At 35.8% G+C, this 26,339-nt stretch overlaps 1 protein-coding gene across 1 annotated transcript in view; it reads right to left on the reverse strand.

Moving 5' to 3' along the window:
• Positions 1–14,429: 14,429 nt before the first annotated feature.
• ACTR3 (actin related protein 3) overlaps positions 14,430–26,339 on the reverse strand; it is a 60,795-nt gene continuing 48,885 nt past the window's right edge. The window contains exons 7-12 of the mRNA XM_036023644.1: positions 25,381–25,524; positions 23,221–23,394; positions 19,496–19,588; positions 19,170–19,295; positions 16,744–16,827; positions 14,430–15,643 (exon numbers count right to left, since the gene is read on the reverse strand). Coding sequence (XP_035879537.1) covers positions 15,548–15,643; positions 16,744–16,827; positions 19,170–19,295; positions 19,496–19,588; positions 23,221–23,394; positions 25,381–25,524 — 717 coding nt within the window. The 3' untranslated portion in view covers positions 14,430–15,547. The remainder of the gene's footprint in view (positions 15,644–16,743; positions 16,828–19,169; positions 19,296–19,495; positions 19,589–23,220; positions 23,395–25,380; positions 25,525–26,339) is intronic.

The following is a 26,339-nucleotide window of genomic DNA, read 5'->3' on the forward strand; positions in this document are numbered from 1 at the left end:
AGCCTGGAGGTCAAGTAAAAGATGTCACTGCCTCTCTGTACCACCAAATGGTGTGCACTCAGGACAGAATCATTCTAGCCTGAGCAAACAGTGTGCCCACAATCATCATATTAAGTGTGAAACCCACTTAATCTTCTTGGAGTCCCTTTTGTGCTGCAGATATAATTTTGAAAATGAACGCCGACAAGAAGCACTTCTGAATTCAAAGTCTGACATGCCCCAGTTTCGCCTTGCCAACCTCCTCAGCCAATGCTAATCCCAATTGTTAATGCTGGGTAATTCCATCCCTGATTAATCCAATCAAAGAACATGTGCCCAGTGTCCCTTGTTAACACATCATGGTTTGGTTCCTAACCTACAGCTTGCTGCCATCTGCCACAGTACGAACGGTTACAGGTTGACTCTTGAGAGAGCGATCTCTACCATGTAGCCTTGAGCAATTGGAAAGTCCTCTATATGTGCTGGTTTGAAATTCAACCTCCTAAACGCTAAAAGAGATATTTTATAAACTTCACATATTCAGAGTAAATAGAACAACAACAACAAAAATCTCTTAAGGAACCATGCCATGCTAAGGACAACCCACTAGAGCTGAAACTTCTTCATTCCTACCCAGGAATGCCTCACCCATCCTCTCTCCTTCTACTGCTTTCTGAGAAGAGAACCAACCCATCACTCTTTTCCAGGAGCTACCCCACCTCTTCTCACTTTCCATACCACTGTCTCTTACCTCTTCTGGGAACCTGAGTCAGAAAGCACTCTCTCTCACCCAGTCCAGGGCATGCTCAATTCTCCTCAGGGGAACAAAACTACACAACCTGTCCTCCATCCTTTCCTTCCATCCTCCTATCATTGAGCCCTTTTCTACTCCTTTAAATACTCACTTCATGGGGAATAAAAACAGTTATTTACAATTGTTAGATCTGTCTCCGCACTCTCTCTCATCCCCTAGCTCCTTGTGATCTGCTTCAGTTCCCATTTCTCTTCTGAAATTGATCCTCCAAAAGCCACCCATAATCTTCCAACTGGGAGATTTAATAACCTTTTATTCAATCTTCACCTTGGTCAACTCTGCAGCTTTTGGCATTTCTGTCAGCTATTCCCTTTATGTCCTCTGTTGTCCTGGTTCCCAGGACACACCACTCTCTGCAGTTCTCATCCTAATACCATGACCACCCCTTCCGTCCTCCTTTGACTCTGTCTGCACAGTGTTGTCCAAAGACTTATCCTTGGCTTATTTTCTTCTTCAACTTTCTTAAGATTTCAGCATTTACTTCTTTGTGAGTGGTGAGTGCTTAATCTTTGCTTTCAGTTCTGAAGATGCTATTAAGCTAATATTTCTATTTGCACCTGCCTGGTGGACATTTCTATTGTTACCTTTCATATACCCCTTAAAAATCAATAGGTACCAAACCGAACTCATCATTTTCCATACTAAACTTACTCTAGGCCTATTTTTGCTATTGCCACCAACATGCATTCTCTCCCCCAGTCATCCGAGTCACCACCCAGGCTAAGCTACGCAGCATTGTCCTTCCTCCACCTCTGCCAGAACTAATTATGTACCAAACTCCACCAATGCTGTTTCTGAGCTAGCCTTCTCATACCACTCCTCCCCCTCTTCCCATGCTCCACTCCCACCCAGACCCTCAGCATCCCTCCTCTGGGTGATTCTATGCATTTTGTGTTGCCTTTCCCCTCCTCTCTTCTATGAAAACAGCTAAACATCTTGTGCATCCTTTGTGCATCCTTAAGCCTTTCTGACTTTTATTGGAGAAAGTAGTTAATGCCTTTGAAGGCAACAAGAGGAGCGGGAATGCTTTAAGGAAAGAGGAGGAGAGATCAGCAGACTTAAAAAAGAAAACAAATGGAATACTATTCAACAACGACAGAAAGTAATACCAAGCAAAAAAAAAAAGAATAAATTTTGACATACACAACAATGGATGCGTCACACAGGTACACTGTTGGATGAAAGAAGGTAAAGGATTTTATTCGTACAAAATTCTACAACTGGCACAATCCTCTATGGGGATAGAGCTCAGAAGAGTAGCTGCCTTGAGGCAGGGGGAGGACTGACAGGAAGGGGGCACAAAGGAACAGCATCCTGTGCAGGGTGGGTTCCACCTGGTACCCTGAGCTTGCAAGACAGACCACCATGACCCTAAACTAGAATAAGTGAGCTGGAAAATAATCTTTTTTCATCTTTCTTAAATGTATGTAAAGCTCATATTTATTTCAATGTTTAATATTAGAAGTATTTTGGGTCTTTATTTAAAAGTTTGGTGATGATTTGGTGGCCAGAAATATGCCATAGGAACTTAACTCTTGTTTATATCAATTAGCTTAAGGTAGCACTGGTTTCATTATACCTTGTTTACTTAAAGTCAGAGCTTTCAAAAACCTATTGATGACACTGAGGACTTACCTGCATCTGGCCAGCCTCACTGTTGGGGACATCAAAGGTACCTGATGGGGGTCTGCAGCTTGTTGGCGCTGCCACAGCAGGGGTGAACTTCAGACAACTGTGGGCATGATGCCTCCAGGCAGAAGACACCGAGGGCACAGGCCAGGAATTGTCAGCGAGGTCTACAGCTCCCACCAAGCTATAATGAATCTGTAGGATTAGGGACGAGACTGGCAGGAACAGCTTGTGGAGGACAGTTAACTTCCCACCCTCCCAGCCCTCAGGGAGCCAGCAGGGAAAAAGAGCAACAGGAGGGAAGCCAGGCCCTGGGCATCTTCACCTCAAGTTGCCTAAGCAGCCTTGCCCAAGCTGAGCTGTTCAAAAGGGCAAGAGCTTTGAAACGACTTGAGACTGCAGTTCACATAACTCGGTCAGACCACAACGTAGTGGTTCACAATGAATTTAACAGAGTAGATTGGGATTTACTTCCTCCTGGTTTCTTCACATGCACTTAGTGGAGGGGAAAATAAAACTGTTCCAGGTGTTTCCATCACTGAAGTGATCTTGATTCCTCAAAGCAGTAAGCCCAGAGGAATGCGCAGACAGAAACACAGATAAGTCTCTCGTCAGTAGCTCAGAATCTAATGTACCAACATTCCTTAGGTAACCAAATACCAGATAACAGAGCTTTCAAGACTGCACGTCGAGTGTGAGGGAACCGAGACCAGCAAGGAAAGAGGATGGACTCAGGCAGAATGTGGACTTTTATCAAATCATTTCTAGTCGCCAACTTCTTCCTACTATTTCCTACTTCTGCTAGTTTATGAATACTTGCATACCGAAGTCTCAAGTAAGGAAAAGTGTAACTTCGGGTTTAAGTAGGTGACACAGATTCCCTTCAGACCACTGAGAGCTGTTTCTCACAACTCCTCTGCATCAAGGGCAGGGCCCACCTGGAAGGTAATGTAGTAAATTGAGACTGCTTTTCGATGTTGCTGTATTCAGATCTATTAATACTTCAGTGGTTTCCCTGAGTTATATTTAATTAATGGTTTATTTCACTGTACCTCAATCAACGTGGTGGATGAACAAAAGTAAATATACAAAGGTTTGAAAAACAAATCAAGTTCCAGCGCATTTACTCTGGCCCATTTTCAACAGCAAATGACAATCTGTATTTCCTTAGATTGGAAATCTGACAGCTTATCACCTCTTTGAGTCCCTGTGCATCTATTTGATCTCTAATGATAGTGCTAATGGGGGGCCTATTTGCACTCATTGCACATTATGACAAACACATCTATCCATTGACATTTAGGTAACTGCAGACAAATGGAGCTATAAAAAGCTTCAATTGTGCATTGCCTCATTGCCTAAGGGTGATTTGTACTTTATTAGACAGAGGTGGGATTGTGATGAAGAGGATACCACAATCTGTTATGTTTCAAACTTGGGTAAAGGCTCAAGGAAACAGCTAAAATGTGAAGCTTTTGGTTCAATGTAGAAAATTTTTATTGAACATCTACTACATGGTCAAGACAAAAAAATCAAATGGAATTTTTAGCACAGACTCCACCCTCCAGGAAGAGATAATTACTTTGTGAAATAAAAGTGTCTACATGCAAAACCATTATAAGTGAAGAAACAGGATACAGGCAGATATATAATGTATGTATTATGTAAATACATTACACACATACATTTAATGATAAATTGAGAATCGTCAAAACAGAAAAAATTATTTCAGTTTACTTGGTCTCATATCTATAATATTAAATAGACTGTTAAAAGTGACATCTAAAAAATTAATGCAACTGCCTTCTTGCAGTGTACCTGATAATTCAGTTAAAATCAGTTTCTCCATCTTTTTATGCTTTATACTTGGAATATACTTCCAGACCAACAGGTTGAGTTCAGGACCAAACCAATAGCCTGACAAAGTCAAATTTGTTGACCCACTACTATAAAGGAGACTACATGTGGAGGAAATGTAAAAATTATAAGATTTGGGGTGTGGACCCTGAGAAGACAGATTGATTCATTCTGTAAATGCTGAGAAAGAATTCATCTACTGAAACAGACTCCCTAAGAAGAGCCTAGTGGCCATTTGCTGACAGACGCTCCTCAAGTACTCTATACCTAGAAAAAACGCAGACTCAACTCTGGGCTTCCTGCACAATGCTGGGCTTATTTATAGGATCTGCTTAACCACAGCAAGGAAACCCTGGTTTTATCTACCACCAAATTGAGACCTGTCCTGTCCAATCAGAACAGCCAATTTGGATGACTCATTTACACAAAATGAACCTAAGAACCTAGGCAGAAACTTTCACTTTAAAGAAGTCCTCCCCTTTGTATTGGTGGAACAAATTGCTACCTGAATCTGTTTCCTGGGCTACAGCAACTTGTTGGCTCAAATAAATGTTTTTTTTTTTTTATTTATTGCAACCTAAAATTAATTTTGATTTACAGGGGTAAAGGTAAAATTTAAATAAATCAGCATGAGAACAGGCTCAGAGCAAAGCAGGGCTGTGTCAAGGGCCAAACCTGAGACTGGAACTGCAAATTGGACCTTAGGGCCCTCTATCCTTAGAAACTACAAAGTTTAGATGTTGTGTCCCTAAACCCCTTTTCTGAGGCTCTGCATTTTGTTTGGGAATTGAGGCAATTTTTGTGTCAAATTATGTTATAGTGGACACTTTCATTTCATTCTAATATAATTTCAAATAGCGAAATTTCTGATAGCTTATGATTTTGGAGAGCAGCGTTTCTCAGCAAGTAAAAAACCAGTAGTGGCTCAAAGGGAGCCATTATGACATGTTACAGCAGCAGCATGTTCTTGGGAGAAACAGTTTCCCATTAACTCTGCAGCTGACTTCATCTGTATCTGATAAAGGGGAAGGCATATTTACATTTTCTCAGTCTAAACTAATTTTCTCTTTCTCACCTCCATTACAACCTCAAACACACAGCACCCTGAGTTTTGGTGGGTAACGTTCAGGACTCTCTCCATGCTAGCCTATAAATACAAAAATGCTCAGTGTCCCCACCAAGGTCTAGCACAGTCTCCCACATGGTGGATGCTCAAAAAGATTTCTCGGACTGAACTTGATTACCAAGAAATAGCCACATTTCAAGTTCATCAAAGATGGTAAAGATCGGGTCCAAGTAAAATGAAGATTAGGACAAGTCAAGTGGCAGGTTAAGGAGCTCTTCCACAACAAAAAGACCTCCACACTTGCAAAACTGAAAGATGGGCATTCTTTCTCAGCTGGAAGAAACATTATTTTAACAGGATTTCAACAGGAATCCATTCAGCACAGTTTCAGCCTACAAAGGGAACTTTCAAAGGAAATGAGCTGCTACACTGCCCGTTAGCCTTCTGTGTAAATCCTGCTTAGGAGCAATACTACTTTCAAAACTGTGTTCTGACTTTGCTTTTTATGAATGGTGACAGTCATCAGCTTTTTGTCTTATCCCAGGAATACATTAATTGCTTTAAAAGGCAGAGCCTATCAAGTTTTTATTGCTCAAGTAATATATGTTCAATCATCTCAGCTTAAATATGTCATCAATAAACAATTACACCCATTATAGAGAACATAATGAAACCATTGGGAGTGGAAACTGTTCTTAACCCCACAGAACCCCTTAAGTGAAGGGCTTTTGTGTCAGAGGAACACTTTCCACTTCATCTCACCATGAAATGTTAACACACTGTAGAGTTGTTTGCAAACTGGTTTTTTGGGTATAAACCAGAGAGCAGAAAGTACAGAAAGCTGTTGTTCACAAGACCTAAAGGCATGATTAGAATCCCTCATACATTTAACAATTCTAGGGTAACTTTACTAGGATTTGGTGAACACAAAATTTCTCATCTGATTAAGCAGTTCTGATTCACACCAAATTGCAAGCAAGAGTTCATCAGTCAACATTTAGACTACTAAAAAAAACAACTGGTTTTAAAACACATTCCTCACCAAGTATTCCACAAAGTCCTGTTGTCAGTCACAGCTAGGGGAACTGGCCCTCATGTCAGGGCGGTCACATAAAACACACATTCAGAAGCAGCAGTGATAACAAATGTCAGCAATGCCACTCGGATGAAAGATTGCTTTGTCTTCATTCAGTGTGTGGAGCCCCCTCTTGAGAACAAGGCGACGTGACACATGTATTACTACAGCTGTGTCTTAGAGCCCACAGTGCCCTTCTTTGTGCAATTCAAAAGCTCCCTCACTAGAAGGTATCTCGAGACAACCTAAAATACTTATGTACTGTAAAAATAATACACGGACATTTACTCCATTTTTAAAAACATTTGTATCTCAGGCAGTGTTGATCTAAAAGCTTGTGCTATTTGAGTTCATTTTACAGGTTTTAGGAAGATGCACCATATAAGAAAGAGCACAAAGAATGACTTATTTTTCTTGAGAAAGTATAACTTCAGTCCATGTCCACTTACTTAAGGAACTTGAATCACTTCCTTCTGCTACAATTGCTCACTTCTGAGAATGAGCCCAAGCAGGAAAGCTGCTTGGAAATGAAAAATAATCTAGCCAAGAATGTAGGTGACCCAGCGCTCACTAAATCCAAGTCTCAGAACACCACAAATTTTCAGTTGTTATAATTTCATGGTTTTGACCAGCTAAAATGTTAAAGATTTTCTGTGGGATATACTAACCACAGAAATGATCAGCATACCAAAGACAGATTATATCCTAAGTAAATATATTCTGGAATATAAAATCAAAATTAGTCCTCTCCCATGCTAAAGCTTAAGTATCTCAGGATTGGGACACCTATGGTTAGTTCTAGGCTAACAGCAAGAGCAACTGGCTAATTTCATACATAAGTGTAAAACACATCATTCATGGAGTCTAGGTCACATGTTGTAAAGTGAAAATAGTTTTTGAGCTTTTTTTTGGTATAAGAACCTTCATTTACACTATATACAATAATAGAAAAATGGAGGACATAAATTGATGGGTGTCTCATAGCTGCACGAATAAAAGGCAATTATCATGTCTGTGTAATCTAAGTAAATCAGTCTTACATTTTTGTTGACTTTGCATCTTTTCAATGATCTGTGCCACTAAAGAAAACTTGTACAAAGTTTTACCTTAAAGAAACAGAGAGAACAAGTACTTCCAGCCTTCCAACTTGTTTCATCCAGCCCAGCTAAAAACTAAACTTTAAGGATGAAAGTAAGCTTAAAATGTTACCCAATCCTTTACTTTTTCTGGCTTTCCTTAATGCAAGAATATAAATGACTTTGGTTCCGATACTGAAATTTGAATATACTTTGCTGTGGCTTGGATATCCTTTTAAAGGGGTGTCAAACTCATTTTCACCAGGGGCCACATAAGCCTCGTGGTTGCCTTCAAAGGGCCGAATATAATTTAGGACTGTATAAATGTAAATACTCCTTAACTAGGGGCAAGAAGCTCAGCGGTGCTGCCAGGTTGAAACAAGGTGCTGGGCTGGATAAAACAAGTTGGAAGGCTGGATTCAGCCCACGGGCCTTGTGTTTGCCACCTGTGTTTTAAACCAGGTTTGTTTTGCTCACTTATATCCTTAGCACCTTCAAAGTGTTTAGCATATAAAATGTTCGAAATTGATACTGCTGAATAAATAAATCCCACTGTGAATTACTGTTGAAGCCTAAAAAAATCTTTGTTTTTACTGGTTATGGATCCATACTGTAATATGGATCTATTATGGATCTACTACATTCTTTAAATGGGAATATAAAATGTGTTATTTCCATAACCCAGATCCAATTTGCTTTTCACAGCAGCAAATCTAATTGATGTAAATTCATTTATCAACAAAGGGAGACAGGAGACACCTAGTGGATGGATTGAGAGACTAAACTCAAAACTCGTATCTGCCACTCCTCCTCCTGCTGTCTGAAAAAGTCATTTGTCTTTGTGAAATAGGTCAAAAGCAAATAGTTACTTCAATTTCAAGAATACCAGATCCTCTGCTTGGGGTTTAAGAAGTCATTCCCTTCCCCTTGGGGGAAAAAGAGAGTGCTACTTAAAACCATTTCACTCATGCTTCTAGTGCCCTGAGGAATGTCAAGTTGCAACTCCATTTCATAAAGGCAAAGAGATAGGAAAAGACAGCACTGCTCAGATCAGATGCCACACATCTTTCTAAAGTAGACACTACTCTGCCTGTGTCTTAAATATTCTCTTTAATTACTGAATCAAAACAGTGAGAGGATCAGAAATACCATTTTACAAATCTTTTTTAACCCATATAACTTTATTCAACAAATACTTCAGCATTTGCCACAGGTCAAGAATTAGATTTCATAACATTATCACAAACTTCACTTTTATTTGTAGCGTAAAAATGTTTTCCCAGGCTTAAAATTAGTTGACGTACTTTCTAATTCGCAAAAATCCAGTTACGTCACCATGAAGTTTAAATTTCAGTAAGATCTGAAATAAGGTACACAACTTTAGCACTGATTTGGAGATTTGTGGACCAAATATGCAAAGAGCTCAAATAAGCACTTGGCCTAGATCAAGACAGTTTCAGAAGTTCCAATTGTTGTTCTGTATACAAAGTCCTTTTTGTCCAATTCAGTCTCGAATAGACTGGTTGAGTTTTAGGCTCTTGCGATGAGCTCAACACTTCAGCCTGGTAACTACAGGCCTCGTGCACGATTTGGTAGACGTATTTAGGTCATTTGATACCTCTCCCCTCAGGAGCATCTACCACAATAATGTTGATATCAGCTCTCCCAACAAAATGGGTCAGAGGCTAACTAATGTTGCCAAATAAATTTTGGAGGGAAAAATCTAATAAACCATATGCTATTTAGTATAAATAAAGCATTAAGAGAATTATTACTGAGTCCTACTCTGCCACTATTTATATAGTCTTTGCAAATTCCCTTAAAATGTTCTCATCTGTAAAACATATTTGGGCTAGACCAAACTCTAAAATTCCACAATGTTAACTAACTGATGTCAAGTGTGTGCATGTGTGATTTCCAGTTTAACAGCATCAGTTTTTAAGTTTTTCTGTCAATGTTTTAGAGTGGCAGATACCCTCCAATTTTATCCCTTAGTCTTCTAATTCACTCACAAATCTCATCATGCTCACCCTTCCCCCAATTACTTACAGACTGTTTAAAACATCTTGCTCACCTACTTTCTATCTACCAAATTTTATTCATCTTCCAAGGTCGTGGGAAAAAGAAATCAGTCTATTCCAGTAGAAACTGTCCTGCATAAAATAATTTAGTCAGCTCATAAATATATATGACATCCCAACAAAGCATATGGCACCAAAAAACAAGTCTCAGATTTTCTTACTGCCCAATCCTCTAAACTGATGCAGAATTCGGGGAGAATACCAAGCACTCTCAGTAAGAGAAAAAAAACATGGTTCCAATTCCTGTATCAACTTTCTAATAAACCTCCAAGTTAAGATTAACAATCTACTGCACCACTGACTCACACACTGAAAATGAAGAAAACTTTCAAATCATCTCTAAATTAATTGGTTTGAAATGGGATTTAGACAAGAGAAAATAAAAATTGTTAAATAAAATTTAGATTTGGGAAATAGTGTTTCTACTGTTGTTCCATGTTACAAAACATGTAAGAGCATTTCAGTTAGCATTGTACAATGCTGATTTAGAGCACCCAATCATTTACACCACGGTGACTTCAATGTGATCAAAGATGCCCTGCTGGAGCAGCTCAGTGGATTAAGTGCTGGCCTACAGACCAAAAGGTCACCAGTTCAATTGCTAGTCAAGGCACATGCCTGGGTTGTGGGCCCCAAATGGAGACCTGTAAGAGGCAACCTATTGATGTATCTCACACATCGATGTTTCTCTTTCGCCCTCCCTTTCTCTAAAAGTAAATAAAATCTTTTAAAAATCTATGATCAAAGAACTAATTAAGGAACTATTGAAAACATACATCCAAAAACTTATGCTAACAATAATCCTCCAGTTTTATGTAGATTGCCACTGTTTTATTTTAAGGCAAACACTGGTGGAATAGAAAAATGTAATAAACCAGTCTTACTTTCTTGATAAATAGATATTTTTAAAGGAACAAAAGTTGTAGTTCAAGTAATTCAGCTTTAATTTCAAAATGAAGGATGATTTTATTCACCCATTCACTAATCTGTCAGACACATTCACTGAGCCACTACTATATGCTAGGCAAAATATAAGGCACTAGAAATACCAAGTGAGTAAGACAGATCCTACTGTGGAATTCCTTTTTTTAATGCTTCTTGCATGTAACATTTATCATTTTAAGAATTTTAGGTGCACACATTTAAACCATAGCCACACTTATACCTGAGTTCCCCGCCCCCCACCATCAACTTTATGAGAATTTTTTAAATAACATCGCAAGGGATTTTTAAATTTAATCCTTATTGTATTTTTTCCATTGCCATATTAGTTCTATTATACCGCCCTCTTCCCAGCAATCACCACACTGTCGTCCATGTCCATGAGTCCTTTGTCCTTTTTCTTTTAGTTCAATCCTGCCATCCCTAAACTTCCTCCCACCACTAGCTTTCATCTGCTCTCCCATCTATTTCCTTTGGAAATTTCTCCATCAGTCTTTCCCCATTTTCCTTTTAGTTCAGTTTATTCATTAGATTCCACATGAGTAAAATCATAAGCTTAGTAAGAACTCTCAAATCTTTTTTTAAACTTTATTTATTTCTTTAGAGAGGGTAAAGGAGGGAAAAAGAGAGGGAGAGAAATATCAATGTGTGAGAGATACATGTGTGCCTCTCACATGCCCCCAACAGGGGACCTGGCAGGCAACCTGGGCATGTGCCCTGACTGGGAATCAAACTGGTGACCTTTCAGTTTGCAGGTTGGTGCTGAATCCACTGAGCCACACCAGCCATTAAGCTCAGAACAGAATGTTTTATTCATTTTCATGCATAGTACTTGAACAACAGTAGACAATCAAGAAATATCTCTGGGATTGGAGGCCCAAGATTTGATACTATTACATAGGTAGTATAAATGATTTGTAGCATTTGAATAAAAGTGAAACTATTTTGATTCAGTATCTTATCTTAGTTTCAATGTAATGTATAAGTGACCAAAAGTGGTAGAAGACTAGAAAATAATAGAGATTAGTAATTTGCTAAATCAAAATAACAGAAACAGTACTTCTAATTTTGTTTTTTCCTTTCACGTTTCTTTTCAGTTGTCATTTTTTCTAAATCATTCATTTCTATTTTTTGTTCCCTTTTATTCTGCTCCTGTGATCACTGAACAATGTTAATAGAATTCTAAATTCAGATAGGTATTATTTAATTTCAGCTTCCCAGTTCCAAATGCATCAGTTAAATTGGGTTTTGGCATAAAGATTACCAAAGACAACCACAGATTTTAATTTTTCAAGGCCAAGCAGGTTTTAACAAAATATCTGGTGTGCTGAAAAGCAAATTATGGAAGAGGGATGAACATTTCCACAGTACCGAAGAGTTATCAACAGTGTGTAGCAGGAATCCCTTTTCACTGAGGTCTAAAAACTTTCCAGACCCTCCAGCAGATTCAAGCAGTCCTGCTTAAGGTTAACTTAGATGTGGTTATGTCCCTAATTAGAAAAACAAAGTGCTTATTTTCAGGATATGCTGTGAAAGTTCCCCATAACCTCAGTAACAACTCTGTCCTTAGCCAACTGTATAGACTAAGTGCTATTAAGATATATGTTCTAACACAGGTTTCCAATCTGAGTGGGAGAATGTTTCACTCTCAAAGTTTTTGCACATATTTTAGCTAATATATTTGGTGCCCATTAACCTAAGTTGGAATCTGGGTGCTAACAGTTGAAGAAGACTGCAGAGGGCTATCCAAGGTGCTCATGCCTGTTGATTATGAACTATAATAAATGAGGGAGTAGAGGGTCACAGAAGTAAAACTGGGCTGGTAACAAAGAAAAAAATCACTGGACTTTACTACTGACAGATTAGTCCACTACTGGGAAGAATGACAACTCTTTACAATGGTACAAGTTTTTATACTTCATTTCCTCAATGTTACAAATACTATGATACCATTTTTAGGGTAATCTGAAAGTTTCTATTTATACAGATATATTCTCCAGGACTTCTCTGTCCTAGATAATATAGTCTATTATCACTATAACTCATATTACTTTTAAAGATTATTTTTAGAAATAACTGTAAGAACAGTTAGTTCAATAGTTAAAGTAGTCTTGAAAATAAACCAAAAAATTATATTGAAAGACCTGAATAACTGTGTTATCTCATGAGAAAGGACGATAGATCAGAAGAGGGTGATTACTTGCAGTATATGCCACTTACTAATGATTAAGGGTTAGGTTGTGAACATTTGCTTGCTAAAAAGAGTAGGCATCAGGTTAGCCAGGCATCATCTATTTTATTTCTGTCCATTAATATTTCCCATAGATCAAAGCTCTATTAAGAAGAAGACTGCTGGTTATATTCTCAGAACTCATAAAAACTGCATAAAGCTAGATATCATCATTACCTTACATACAAACTAAGGTCCAGAGAGTTCAAAGAAATTTGTCCAAGATTACACAAATATGTCCTTCATGTTTTAAAGATAACAACAAAAATAGCCCTGGCTGGTGTAGTTCAAGTGGATTGAGTGTGGGCCTGTGAAGCAAAGGGTCGCCAGTTTGATCCACAGTCAGAGCCCATACATACCTGGGTTGCAGGCCAGGTCCCCAGACATGAGAGGCAACCACACACTGATGTTTCTCTTCCGCTCTCTTTATTACTCCCTCCCCTTCTAAAAATAAATAATTTTTTTTAAAATAATCAAAATTGAAGGAGTTGTTATCAGCAATTTGGAGAACTAGAATGAAAATTTCAACCACTGAACTGTTTATTCAATGTACCATGTTCATGCAGCCTAACATCAAACCAGCGTTACAGATTTGAATTCATCTTGGTCAACCTCTACACATATACAACCAAAGATTCTATAAACTGGAAAAAAAAGATACACAGTGACAGAAGATGAAAAGAAATATGAGCACTGTTTCTATCATATTATTTCACTCCTATAAAAAAGCAGGGCAAAAGTCCTATCAGGAGTCTTGTTTTCCCAAATAAACATAAACTTAATAGAAAATTTTTGACCTTCACATTTTCACATAAGAGTATATTTATTTAAGTACGCATGAGATTGCAATCTGCAGCTTTGTAAACATGTTTTCTGGGTTCACTCATTCACTATTTAACCATCCCAGGTGTAAAAGGCATTTATGACAATGCTAACAATACTTTATGGAGCCAGGAGCGTGAAATTTTTAATGCTTATAAATTTAGGTCTATATCAAAAGATACTTACAACAGTATATATAGTAAAGCTCCTATCTGTGTAAAGGAGGTATATTCATCTCAATATGCACAGAAAAGTATAAGGACACACAGACATGTCTAACAGTGTAATGATGAGAAAATGAGACAGGCTAGGGTGGGAAAGAAACCTACTTCCACTATTTACTAGTACAATTTAAATAGCTTTTTTTAATGTTTATGAAATATTTCTTCAAGTAAAAAGAGATCTTTGATATTCATACAACTACAGCTATAGGATATATAATGTTCTTTACTCCCACACTCAATTAAGATTCATGTAAATAATTAACATAATTTTAAATATCCAGTTTCATTCCAAATAAAAAATAAAGTTTATACCCCAATTCTACCTTTACATTAGAAACAAACAACAGAAACACTTTGTTCTTTAACTTCTGGATAGAAATATGCTAATCCTATGTGTTATTTTCATGGGTAATGAAGTTCAAGGGTTTTTTGGTACTACTGCTTAAGTTCTAAAAAAGCCTGTAAAATCTTCCATTTTTGTCTTCTATAAATAACAGGTAAAATTTGAAGTTCACAAGAAATTTCTAATACATACAACATAGAGATTTCAATGAATCCAACAGAAACAGAAATCACAGAAAATACATACACAAAGTACAATGACACTACTTAAAAAAAAAAACATTAGAAAAGATGATTCAGTTTTAATTTATTTTCATGTTTTCTTCATGATCCAAATATCTTAAAATGCAAAGAAAATTAACTTTTCGTGATATGTCAGGGACTGGCACTAAAAAAATTTTCAGACTGCAAATGAGTTATACAAATGAAATATCAAATGGAGATCCAGTTATCAAAATGAAAGCACTCAACATATTAAGAGTTCACAATTTTTTGTTTAGAGCACATAACAAAGTCAACTTGCTAACCAACTGTTGTGATTTGAAAACTACTGCAGAGATTTGAAAAGAATAGATTGTTAACCATTTATAAAGATTAAAGAGCTTGAAACAAATATTAAAAAGAAATTTGTGCCTTTATTAGAATGGTGTTAGGCCTTAAATATATGAATTTTGGTAATCAAATGATTCACTTTTTAATAAGAAATGACACTACAGAACTGCAATACAGGTCCAACAATCTTGTCTTTACTTTTCCTTTAAAGCAACAAACAGAATGCGAGTAATCAGAAAGCACTACCAGGGATCAGTTCATCCAAGATGCTAGCTTCTTAGTTCCAAAAGCACTTGCAAAGAAAACCACTGGGGCAGCACAGGGGGATGGCAGCAATTCATAATAACTGGAATCCCATGAGCATGTGTATGTCAAGTCTCATGAGGCTATTTCTTGAATTTATCCTTACTTGGTCACTGTTTGTACTCAAATACTAGTTTTTCTTTGACTTTTTTCCTCAAAGTATAAAAAGTATGAAATATAAACAAGCTCTTGCATTGCACACTTAGAAGTGTACAATTCAAGCATTATAGAGCTATCTACATACTGATAAATCCCATCAAATCTCGGATAATTCAATAATATACAAAATATTGGGGCACAGAAAGAACTAAAACCCATTTCTTTTTGTTATACATAAGATTCAAATATTCAATCTAAAGAAAAACACAATCATTTTTGGCTTTCCTCTACATTCGCATGTTGATATAGTTATTAAAATATTCCTGTATAATTATGTTTGGTCTCATTATTTCAAGTCAGGTTTAAAACCCCAAAACCAGCCATCCAGACAAAACAAGTAATCAGAAAGATTATTTCTTTCCCACCTCCCTAACCCCAATAACTATGAAGTCAATTTTAGGACATGACTCCAAACACTGGATTGTGACGACAAATGCTAGGTCCGATTTCTTCATAATCCTTTTTGGTGTGGCATACTTGGTAGAACTCAGGCTGAAACAAAAACATGTATTTTCATAAAGTCAAAAATCTACCATTTTTCAATATACTTTAAAATAGATTTGATCTAAAATATTTATTAACAGTCTATGAATAGTACTTAAACAAAGCTTAGAAACTCTAGCAACCATGACTTAAAATCACCTATAAACCTAACTCAGAATTGAAAAGGAGTGTTTAATTCATGGCCCTCCACCTCAAAACTGTTTGTCCTAGATTTTGAAATTTTGAAGAATGGAAGGTTGATTCTCAAATGCCAAAATTACTGTACTGAGGTTTTCCCAAACTATATATTGAATTCATAATCTAAAGAAACAGCATTAATCTGAAGCACAGATAAACCACTGTTAGCCATTCTACAAAAACTTGTTGTCAATTTGCTTTCCTCATTGTAGGTCTGGTATGCACAGACATTCCATGCTCTTTCAGTTACCTCATTTCTATCAAAGGGCAAAACTGCAAACTCAACTAGGTCATAAAGCACAAGTGAAGACAAATAAAATTAAGGAAAAAAAAAACTTTTATCTCTTATTTTTAGTGGTTCCAAATTCAATATTGTATAGTTTTCAGTAATTCAGAAAAAAACACCTTCATTTTATTTAACACTCGTGCATTGTGGGATAAAGCACGAATATTTATTAGGCTAATGATACTAAAATACCTTTTAAAAGAGGCTTTAAGATGTTTTGGTTTGGGAAGAGGGCTCTCAGAATTCCCTTTACTTGGTTTAGACCATGATACTTTCTATATGTGAAACATTACTTTTAACTTAATACTTTTAAATAATTACACAGAAAGAACAATGACCTTCTGGAATCTGCACTACCACAAGGTTAAAAGAATTTTCCCTACAGATAAATTTAAACACTAAATGCTCATTCTAAAAAAATGTCTACCAAGCAAAGAAAACTATAAACATTAAATCTAAATGACTTGCACTTTTAAAAAATACCATGTACATATGTGTCCAACTTAAAAATTTTAAAACATTTTTAAAAATTTCCTTTGTTCTTTGAAATTTAAGTACTAAAAGATTCTTCTATCTAAAACGCCAACAAAAATCAAATTATAAAAATAAGCTTCATCTCATTTACCGTGGAAGCCAGCATCGACCCTCCAAACCAAACTGCGTATCGCTGCATGTGGTGTGTAATCACTTGTACATCAATAGGTTTTGGCTACAAAAGACATAAGATGATCAGTTCAACAGCAAATTAAAATAAGTTTCTGTATTATTTGCCTTAAATTTAAATTTACACACATTAAATGTAATGTTTCACATACTTGAAAATAAATGAAACTTGAATTTAAAACATGAGGCTGCACACTGGGCAAAATGATACAGAGGAAAAGTATTAAGCTCATTTAATTTTTTTAAAATACATAATCATACTGAAGTAGGGGAAGAGACCAATCCAAGTGACTTGTGAATTCAGGATTATGATTATGCCCTCAGACTGAAGATAAAAATGAAACAAATGCTGAACAATAGTCAGTGGGCCTATTTCTCATAGTGGTATGTATCAACAATTCTAAAATTATTATAAACACATACTCCAGGATTGAGCAAAAACATAAAATATACTGTAGGTAACAGAAACCAGGTTTCTTCTCACTGTCAGAGACAAGCATTACAATTATGGAAAATTAGAAGGTTAGAGTGAACCTTCTGGTTTTCTGGAAATGGCAGTATCAGTATGAATTCACAATTCTAATTTACAAAGAGAACTAGATATAGATGTGCATGCGCACACAAACACACACACATCCTAACTCGGATAGCCAAAAAGGCTTAGCAGTGACACCCAGCAGGAATGAATACATCTGGTGTCCAAAACTTGATTTCTTAATAGCATTCCCCATTAAAATGAACAAGGATGCCTTCAGGGTAGGAAAGGGCTGATTCCTACTCTGGAGAAGAGAATGCATAGAATGAGCCTGGAATATCTTGCTGTGCCAAAAAAGTAAGAAAGTGCTTGAAAAGTACTGGGACCACATCAAAAAAGCTAGGCTCCACTGCCTAAATCTGAGAAAATATGAGCATCAAAATTAATGATATTGATAGTATTAATATGTTAATATTAAATCACAGTATTAATGATGTACCTTATGGAATAATGTGAGAAGTCAGCATTTTACACAGATATTACTGAATGAATGAATAAGAAGGGAAAACTTGTCTGTAGGTAAAATGAGACTAAAACCATAAAAGGATTGATAGAATTTGCAAAATACCATTTGGCAACTACCACAGTAGTTAACTATTTTAGGAAATATGAATGTTAAAACCAGTGGTTGAAAATTTGATGAGGATCATTGGTTCGATTTTCAGTCAGGACACAACATGCCTGGGTTTCAGGCCAGGTTCCCAATTGGAGGTGCACAAGAAGCAACCATACACTGATTTTTCTCTCCCTCTCTCCTTCCCTTCCCCTCTCTCGAAAAATAAATAAAATCTAAAAAGAAAAAGCTTACAAAATGACTATCGAGTAAAATAAAAGGGAAAGAAGCAGAATCCTATGTCAAATTTTCCCTATGTCACTAAACGTCAGTACATTGTTGACATCACTGGCGGAGGGGAATCCCCCATTTCTTATTTAGAAATGTACCAAAAGCTTTAAAATATGTTAAACAGTTTTCCTTTACTGCAATACTATACTCAAAAAAACAGCATTTCTTTTTTCATTTCATGTAGCTGTAATGAGTCCACTCACTACAAATTAAACCAGCAATTTTCAACTAGTGCCTCAAGAATTTTTAAAACATGTGATAAATACCTGTTTATAGGAGCACTGATCCCTTTTCCCATAGACTGTCAAATAAAATTATAACAGACAACACAACAATAGCCATCTGGTGTGAATGAATCAAAATTATACCCATTTTTTGGTCAGATCAGCAAAAAAATATAACATTTTTTGGTGTGCCACAGAATTTTAGTAATTAATTTGTGTGCCATGAGATTAAAAAAGCCGAAAATAGCTGAACTAAATAAACTACTGCTTAAATATACTTTTTAACTGCATTAAAAAGAACAGGTTTCAGATCATCAAAATTTAGGAGCTGAAAACAGTCAGCTGCCACACAATTTCTCAAGAGACCGCCAGTTCTCAAGTGCTGTATTTTACTTTTAAGTAATTCTGACTGATTATGGTAGCCTCAGATGGATCCCTCATTCTGGTAATTTTCTAATTGAATAAAATGTGTTTTATTCAGCAACATATCCTCTGAATCAACATTTTTGTTTCAATATTTGACATTGAACAAGGATGAAACATAAATCTCTTACAGCTACAACTAAAAATATTGAAAATGTACATAATATCCTAAGACCTAGAGGAATCAAATGATGAACAATATGGATATGAATCTATAATATTAACCACTTTCCACTAGAATATCTGACAGGTTCCACTTATTTTCCTAAGTAAAGCAAAAGTAGGCAGACATTTCACATTCCCATTAAATAATTAAGGCACTCTCAACCTTCCCACCAATAACAGAAAAAAAAAAAACCAACCTTCAATCTACCACCACTCAATTCCTCACTCAGTTTCAGCCTGGCATCTACAGTTCTTTTCAAATCTCTTTGCAAGCGACGTCCAAAGTCCCTGAACATGGTTGACCCTCCGGAGAGGACAATATTCTGTATTAATGGAGAAAAGTAAATTAAGTATGACCTTTATTTAAAAAGAAAGAAAAATTTCAAAGATATAAAAATTGTACTAAAATCCTATTATAGCCTATTGGAGAGAAGTGTTTTGAAATTAACATTCAACAAGGGAAAGAAGATAAAAAGTTTTTACTAGTATGATCTTGAGTAACAATTTAGGTGCAAATACTGACCTTGTAGAGAGGACGTCTAACATCAATAGGACAATTCTGAATTACTTCATCTACAACTTCTGAGATAGGTTGAGTGAAGTCTGGATTAGCAAACTGAAAAGTAAGTAAAGTTGGATATATAATAGAGGTTAGAACATTACTGACTTAAATGTCACAATTAAAAATTAGGTTTTAAAAACATTTTTAACCTCATTCCACTTCTGTAATGATTTAAAAACTGTCAAACAACTTTCCATCTCAAACCTACCTTTTTTTAACCAATGTTTAAAAAAAATGTGAAAAGTATGTTGTATAACACATATTTACCCACCACCCCAAATAACCTCTATAGCCTGAGAACCTGTCAACAGCTTAAGAGATTTAATCTGCAAAACCTAGACAGACAATACTAACAACCTGACAGAAAATATGTTCTATAATATTCATTTTAAAAAATGGTATCAAGATGTAAATATACAACTTACAATTCTCTACACTAACCTTTGTCAACCATAGTGTTCAGTGTTTACCTAAAACAATACACACACACACACACACACACACACACACACACACAGATAACCTTCCCACAATCCTTTCCCTACCTTTAAGATAGTTTATGTGCTATACCACGAGCAAGTAAAAAGCAGGGACAAGAGTCATTCATTCCTGTGCTGTATCTCTCTACACCCTTCTCATAGCAGTTTTTAACTGAGACTATACAAAAATAAAAAATTTACAGAACCTTTTAATATTTACATAACCTGGGTCTACCCACAGAAAGAAGTAAAATCTGATTTGAATATTATGTTTTGAAAAATTTCAGGGACTAGAGTATTATAGAACCTCAAGTGACAAGTAGAATAACATGAAGTAAAACAGCAAGCAATGAATATTTAATAAATAAAGGTAAAAATAACAAAAAATTAACAATAAATTGTTGGAGGTTACTCAATACTTTAATACTAATAGGCTCAACCTAGGGTCCCTATTAAGAATCTTTTTGGGCTTACTGGAAGTAAAAGGATCAGTTCTGCCTCTAACTGCCTCAGATTAGGTCTTCATATTACTGAAAGTGGCTATAAGGGACAAATACTCTCAATTCTCTGAAAAATTTATGACAAATACACTCAACTAATAAACAGCAATCCAAATAGCTCCGGGTGCCCTGGTTGGTGTGACTTGGTGGATTAAGCACCACCCTGTGAACTGAAAGGTCACCAGTTTGATTCCCAGTCAGGGCAATACACCTGGGCTGCAGGTCAAGTGCCCAGCTAGGGACATGGGAGAGGAAAAAGATGTTTCTCTCACACATTGGTATTTCTCTCCCTCTTTCTCCCTCCTGTCACCTCTTTCTAAAAGTAAATAAATAAAATCTTTAAAAAATAGCTTTGTCAAAAATAATGTTAATCTCCTTTAAAAAACAAAAAAGCAAAGTGCCAAACCCATTCCTTCTAAAAATAGTTCTTGTATTTGTGATAAATTTAGCAGTTGAAAAATAAGTATCCGTATTCTTGCATACATTTTATCTTCACTATTCAAGTTCAGATGCCTATACTTACATCTAATCAAAACAAAAACCAGAGTGTCCTTCAACGACAGAGGACCTATGACAGAAATATCTCCGACTACAACAGAAAGAATCTTAAAATTCACTTGGGAATGACACAGTTCATATGATACAAAAAACAGGTCTATTCTTGAAAAACATGGTAAACTGAATGCACATATCTAATCTTGTTCTTTCTCTACTTAAAACACCACTAAAGAGAATTTTTTTTAAGGCATAATCCCAGGTCTTTCACCTCTCACTGATGCAACAAGCTGCTTCTATCAAACCATTCCACTGAAACTGCTCCCCTAAAATCACCAATAATCTGGATGCTAAAAACCCATGAGTACTTCTCAAGTTTCCTCTCTCACCATACTGTGTCAACTGACACTACTATTTAACCTCACTTCTTTAAACATTCCCTTCTCTTAATGTTAACACCACAATCCCTTGGCTTGGCTTCTCCCATTCTGCAATCTTCAGTATTCTTGTCAGGCTCTCTTATGCTGCCCGTCCATAAAGTGCTGGTGTTGACTAGGGGCCCTTTCTTCCTCTTCTTCCCATATCCTCTCCCTGACCAATCTCTTCCTTTGTTCCACATGTGGTGAGGTCTTCACATCTATCCTCACTCAAGAACCCACCACAGTTCATAACCCTCAGAATTAAAGTGTTCATTGTGGAACCTTTTTAAGATTCATAATAGTCATTTCATGTTTCCACGTCACCTAGTCTTCCCCTTCACTGTTCCTAATTTGAGTGGATAGCACATCTTAGTTGCTCACGTTACAAACTTGGGAATCATCATACTCATTCCTCTTACGTCAGAGCAATCAGTAAGTCATTTTGATCCTATTCATTTATTCTTACCTCCTTTCCCATTCTCATTGACCTACTGACATTATGTATCTTTCATCTGAAAAACTACAATAAACTCACCTATTTCCAACACAATTCACACCTCTCTTACAACCTATCCACTCCAGTGCAGCCAGAGTGACCTTCCTAATACTATACATAAATGTGTGTCATTCCATGCTGAAGTTTCCTGCAGGGCTACAGAATCCTGTAACTCCTTTGCACAGCATATTAATCCCTCATGAGCACCTACCTACCTGGATCCATCTCCTACCACTTTCTTCCTTATATTTTATTGTCTAGTTCTCTCATATACTCCAGACCTCTACTCAGAAAGATATTCCCTTAGCATACCTGCCTAAGAAATACCCACTCATCTTTAAGTCTCAGTTCAACTGTTATCTCTAGAAAGTTTCTCTGGTTCTCCCAAGCAAATTTAGATGCTCTTTGCTTCTATTCCCTCACCTGATACATGCATCCACTGAAGCAAGTACACCTGTTTGGATATTCATCTCTCTAATTCTTTAAGCTGGATAAGAGCCAAGACAAAGTTTCTGAATATTCACTGCATAAACTGAGACCATAGCAATCATATTCACTCACTATTTGCTAAATGAATAAATAACAGCAGGCATTTAACATTAGTAATTCTACTAATAAAGTGAAATTTCTAATAAGTTACAAGAACCTGTCATTATTAAAAGCACATATTATTCATTAATTTAAAATAGCCTGTATGTTACTGACATTTTAGAGACAGAAGACTATTTTGCTAGTAATTTATATTTTTATGTCAATTGAAGGCTCTTTTACAGTGGTCATTTTACATTTTGTTTAAATAATCACAAATTTTAAGGGCTCCCCTCTTTCCATGACCCTAAAAAACAGCCACAAATAGTTTTATTTTTCTAAGTATATAAAATGGTAAATGTTTAGCTTGTCTTAATATGTCATTTTTTTCTTTTTTAAAAATATTTTTACTTTTAAAAATTTTTTAAAGATTTTATTTATTCTGCAGAGACAGGGGAAGAGAAGGAGAAAGAGAAAGAGAGAAACATCCATGTGTGGTTGCCTTTCGCACGCTCCCCACTGGGGACCTGGCCCACAACCTAGGCATGTGCCCTGACTGGGAATTGAACCAGTGACCCTTTGGCTCGCAGGCCTGTGCTCAATCCACTGAGCTACACCAGCCAGGGGTCTTTCTTGAAAAATATAACTCATTATAGCATTTTAGTATACAATAGAAAGTTCCTGAGATTAACTCGCCCTGAATAATCTTATAGTTGACTAACATTTTGTACTGAATATTTTTAAACAATTCCATCTAAAAAAATATTACCTCTGGATGAAAGAAGATCTCAGGTCCCAAGAACCTCTCATAACCAACATCAATGGAAAATTCTTTCTTTGAGATAGCATTGATTCCAGTATATTGTTTAATCCACTTTGAACCATCTGTGTCATACTTGTTAAATTCTTTTACTAAATCTGGGCAGACATAACTATAGCGCTCCTAAAAAACAAACAAACAAACCAACAAAAAACAGGTAATTTTCTTCCTCTTAGGAACGGAAAAAAAAAGGCATAGTTTCAGTAAACTAGAAACAAAAAAATCTTCAGAAAATTAAGGTAGGTCCAACAAAATTTTCTTTAGCTTAATTTCCTAAAGAAAATTTTGTTGGAATATCAATGTATATGTAGTACAAATAGACAACTCATTTCCTATATATAATTCCTGGCTTTATATATGAACAGGTTATGATTTGATAAATTAAAGAGTTAAGTTCTACTATTTTAATGTTATTTCATGAAAACATTTATAAATGTCATCCAACATTTACACTGTTTCAGTAATTAATTGAGTCTATATTCTAGAGAGGAGAGAGTATAAAATACACACGAATTGAAGAATAATAACTGATTAATCCAAATCATATACATCCTTATTACCTATCAAGAACAAAATTGATTATTCTCTAACTAAATAAGCAAAAGAAAGAAGGCCAAAAATATAAACTATTCTTTCTCTATCACCCGCAAGGCTGGATTATTGTATATTTGGTCATATGTCCCAAGTAAAAGTTATCATCTAAAATACAATTCAAAAATGGTTATCAGTTATAACATTCTATTTTCAATTTCTGGACTCTTGACTACCAATCTCATTATTTCTTTACCAAGAAAAATATACATTTCACATATTTTTACACATCAAGAATTGTACCTGATAGATGCAAGCATTATTACTGATAATCAAAGGACATAAAATGAAAAAATATTAGAAAACAAAATATTAGAAAACAAAAGATGGTTATGTCGTATCAGGTATTCTTTCTCTGAATCATGGAAGTAGGAATTATAAAGAAATAATGATCCTTAAAATACATTCAGACTGAAGATCAGTATTATCTAGAATAGATTTAAATCTTTGGTATTTTGTTTTTTTTTAAACTCCACGTATTTCCGAAAGATGCTAAAACAATAGCACTCATGTTAATTTTTTACATATTTAATACTAATGTCACCAACTTGGGGTGACTTTTGGCAGTCATTTGGTAATTCCTTTACTACTTAAGAAGTAGCAAATTCATTTTCATCCCTAACCTTTACAGCAGGGGCATCAAACTCATTTTCACTGGGGGCCACATCAGCCTCACAGTTGCCTTCAAAGGGCCAAATGCAATTTTAGGACTGTACAAATGTAACTATTCCTTAACAGTTAAGCGAGAGCTCAATGCTGCCACTGGGTAGAAAAAAAGTGCTGGGTCAAATAAAACAAGGAGGAGGGCTGGATTTGTCCTGCAGACCAGTGTTTGCCACCTATGCTTTCAAGAGTGAGAAAAACCCTATAATCATGCAAAGATAAATAAACTAATGATGTTTTTTGCCAGGGAAGTTTTCCTTATATTCAAAACATGTGATAGACCCACTGAAATTTTCTAGGTATGTTGACAAATGATAAATTTAAAAAGGCTAAGTATTCTGATAGTTTGTATGAAACACTGATATAATAAAGACTTATGTAGCATTTAAGTTGTTAAAATAACTTACACACAAGCCCTCACATTTTTCTATTTGTCATTAACACTTGAGTCAACTATTCTATAGCCAAAACAATCACATCAAAAACACTGTTAACAGAAAATAATTAAAATAAAAATAATGAACTCAGTGAAGAAATTGAGATTGAGAACTCTGAAGTACACTCATTTATTTTACGAAAGGAAATAATCACCAAAATATATGTTAGTCAACTGGCAGAAATGTTCTTTTATGCTAAGTCCTCTCAAATGTTGAAATGTGAAGAGACCAGGCAATGGTTTGATAATCCCCCAAAATTTCCTTATAAAGAAATACAAAAAATATATACATAATTAAGAGTAATGATTTGTAACTGGTTACAAGTTTTTTTTACAGTACTGTTCTTAAGAATTTTTCATGTTAATATTATAAATGTAATTTTAATTTCTAATGCAATTACAGTCTCATCGCTCTTTACCTTTACTGCCTTAGCAGTTTCCAAGGACTGCTCCGGAGGGATTCCTACTTCTCGGTCTCTCAGCAATTGCTGAATAAAATATGTTATATCTCGTCCTGCGATGGGAATGTGCTTAATACAGCTGCCAATCACATACCCTTCAGCCTACACAGAAGGGAAGAAAGTAACAAATTTACTGTCTTCAAAATTAACATAACCTAAATAATTAGCTATTAAAGACCAATACCTCAAGTTAGTGTATTTGTATCTTAATTATTGTTTTATCCCAGGATAATTCTTACAGTCTTTATTTCTCAACTGTATTCCTCATAGTTTCCTTATCACAGAATTTATAATACTGTACAGGTAACAAGAATGGCCAGCAACTTAGACATCATCTGCCACTGATAAAGAGTTTATAACAAGACTAAAATGGGTCAATAACAGAAATAATGATTTTCAGAAGTACTAGATATTTTACATAGCAGACTTCAGATGAGATGATTTTTAAATAGGTTATATTGAAATAAGTTTCAATTTCTTGCTCTTCCTCTTTTCCTTCTGGTACCCCTATGGTTCAGATTTTGGAATGTTTTCAAGTTATCCCAGAGGTTCCTAAGCTTCTCTTCATTTTTTTGGAATTCTTGTTTCTTCATTATGTTCCAGTTGAATGTTTACTTCCTTATGGATTCATTAATTCTTCCTTGTGGTCCAAACCATTGATTTGAGTCCCCGTTTCCTTCCTTCACTGTTGGTTCCCCGTATATTTTCCTTTATTTCACTTTGTATAGCCTTAATTTCTTCATTTTGTGACTGAACTCAATCATTTCTGTGAGCATCCTAATTGGCTATCTCCTCATCACTTAGTTCTTTTTCTGGAGTTTTGATCTGTTCTTTCATTTGGGCCATATTTCTTTGTCTCGGCACACCTGTTATGTTGTAAGGGGCAGAACCTTATATTCTCCAGGGCAGGGCAACCC

The sequence above is a fragment of the Phyllostomus discolor genome, chromosome 4 (assembly GCF_004126475.2).
Source record: "Phyllostomus discolor isolate MPI-MPIP mPhyDis1 chromosome 4, mPhyDis1.pri.v3, whole genome shotgun sequence".
Classification (NCBI taxonomy): domain Eukaryota; kingdom Metazoa; phylum Chordata; class Mammalia; order Chiroptera; family Phyllostomidae; genus Phyllostomus; species Phyllostomus discolor.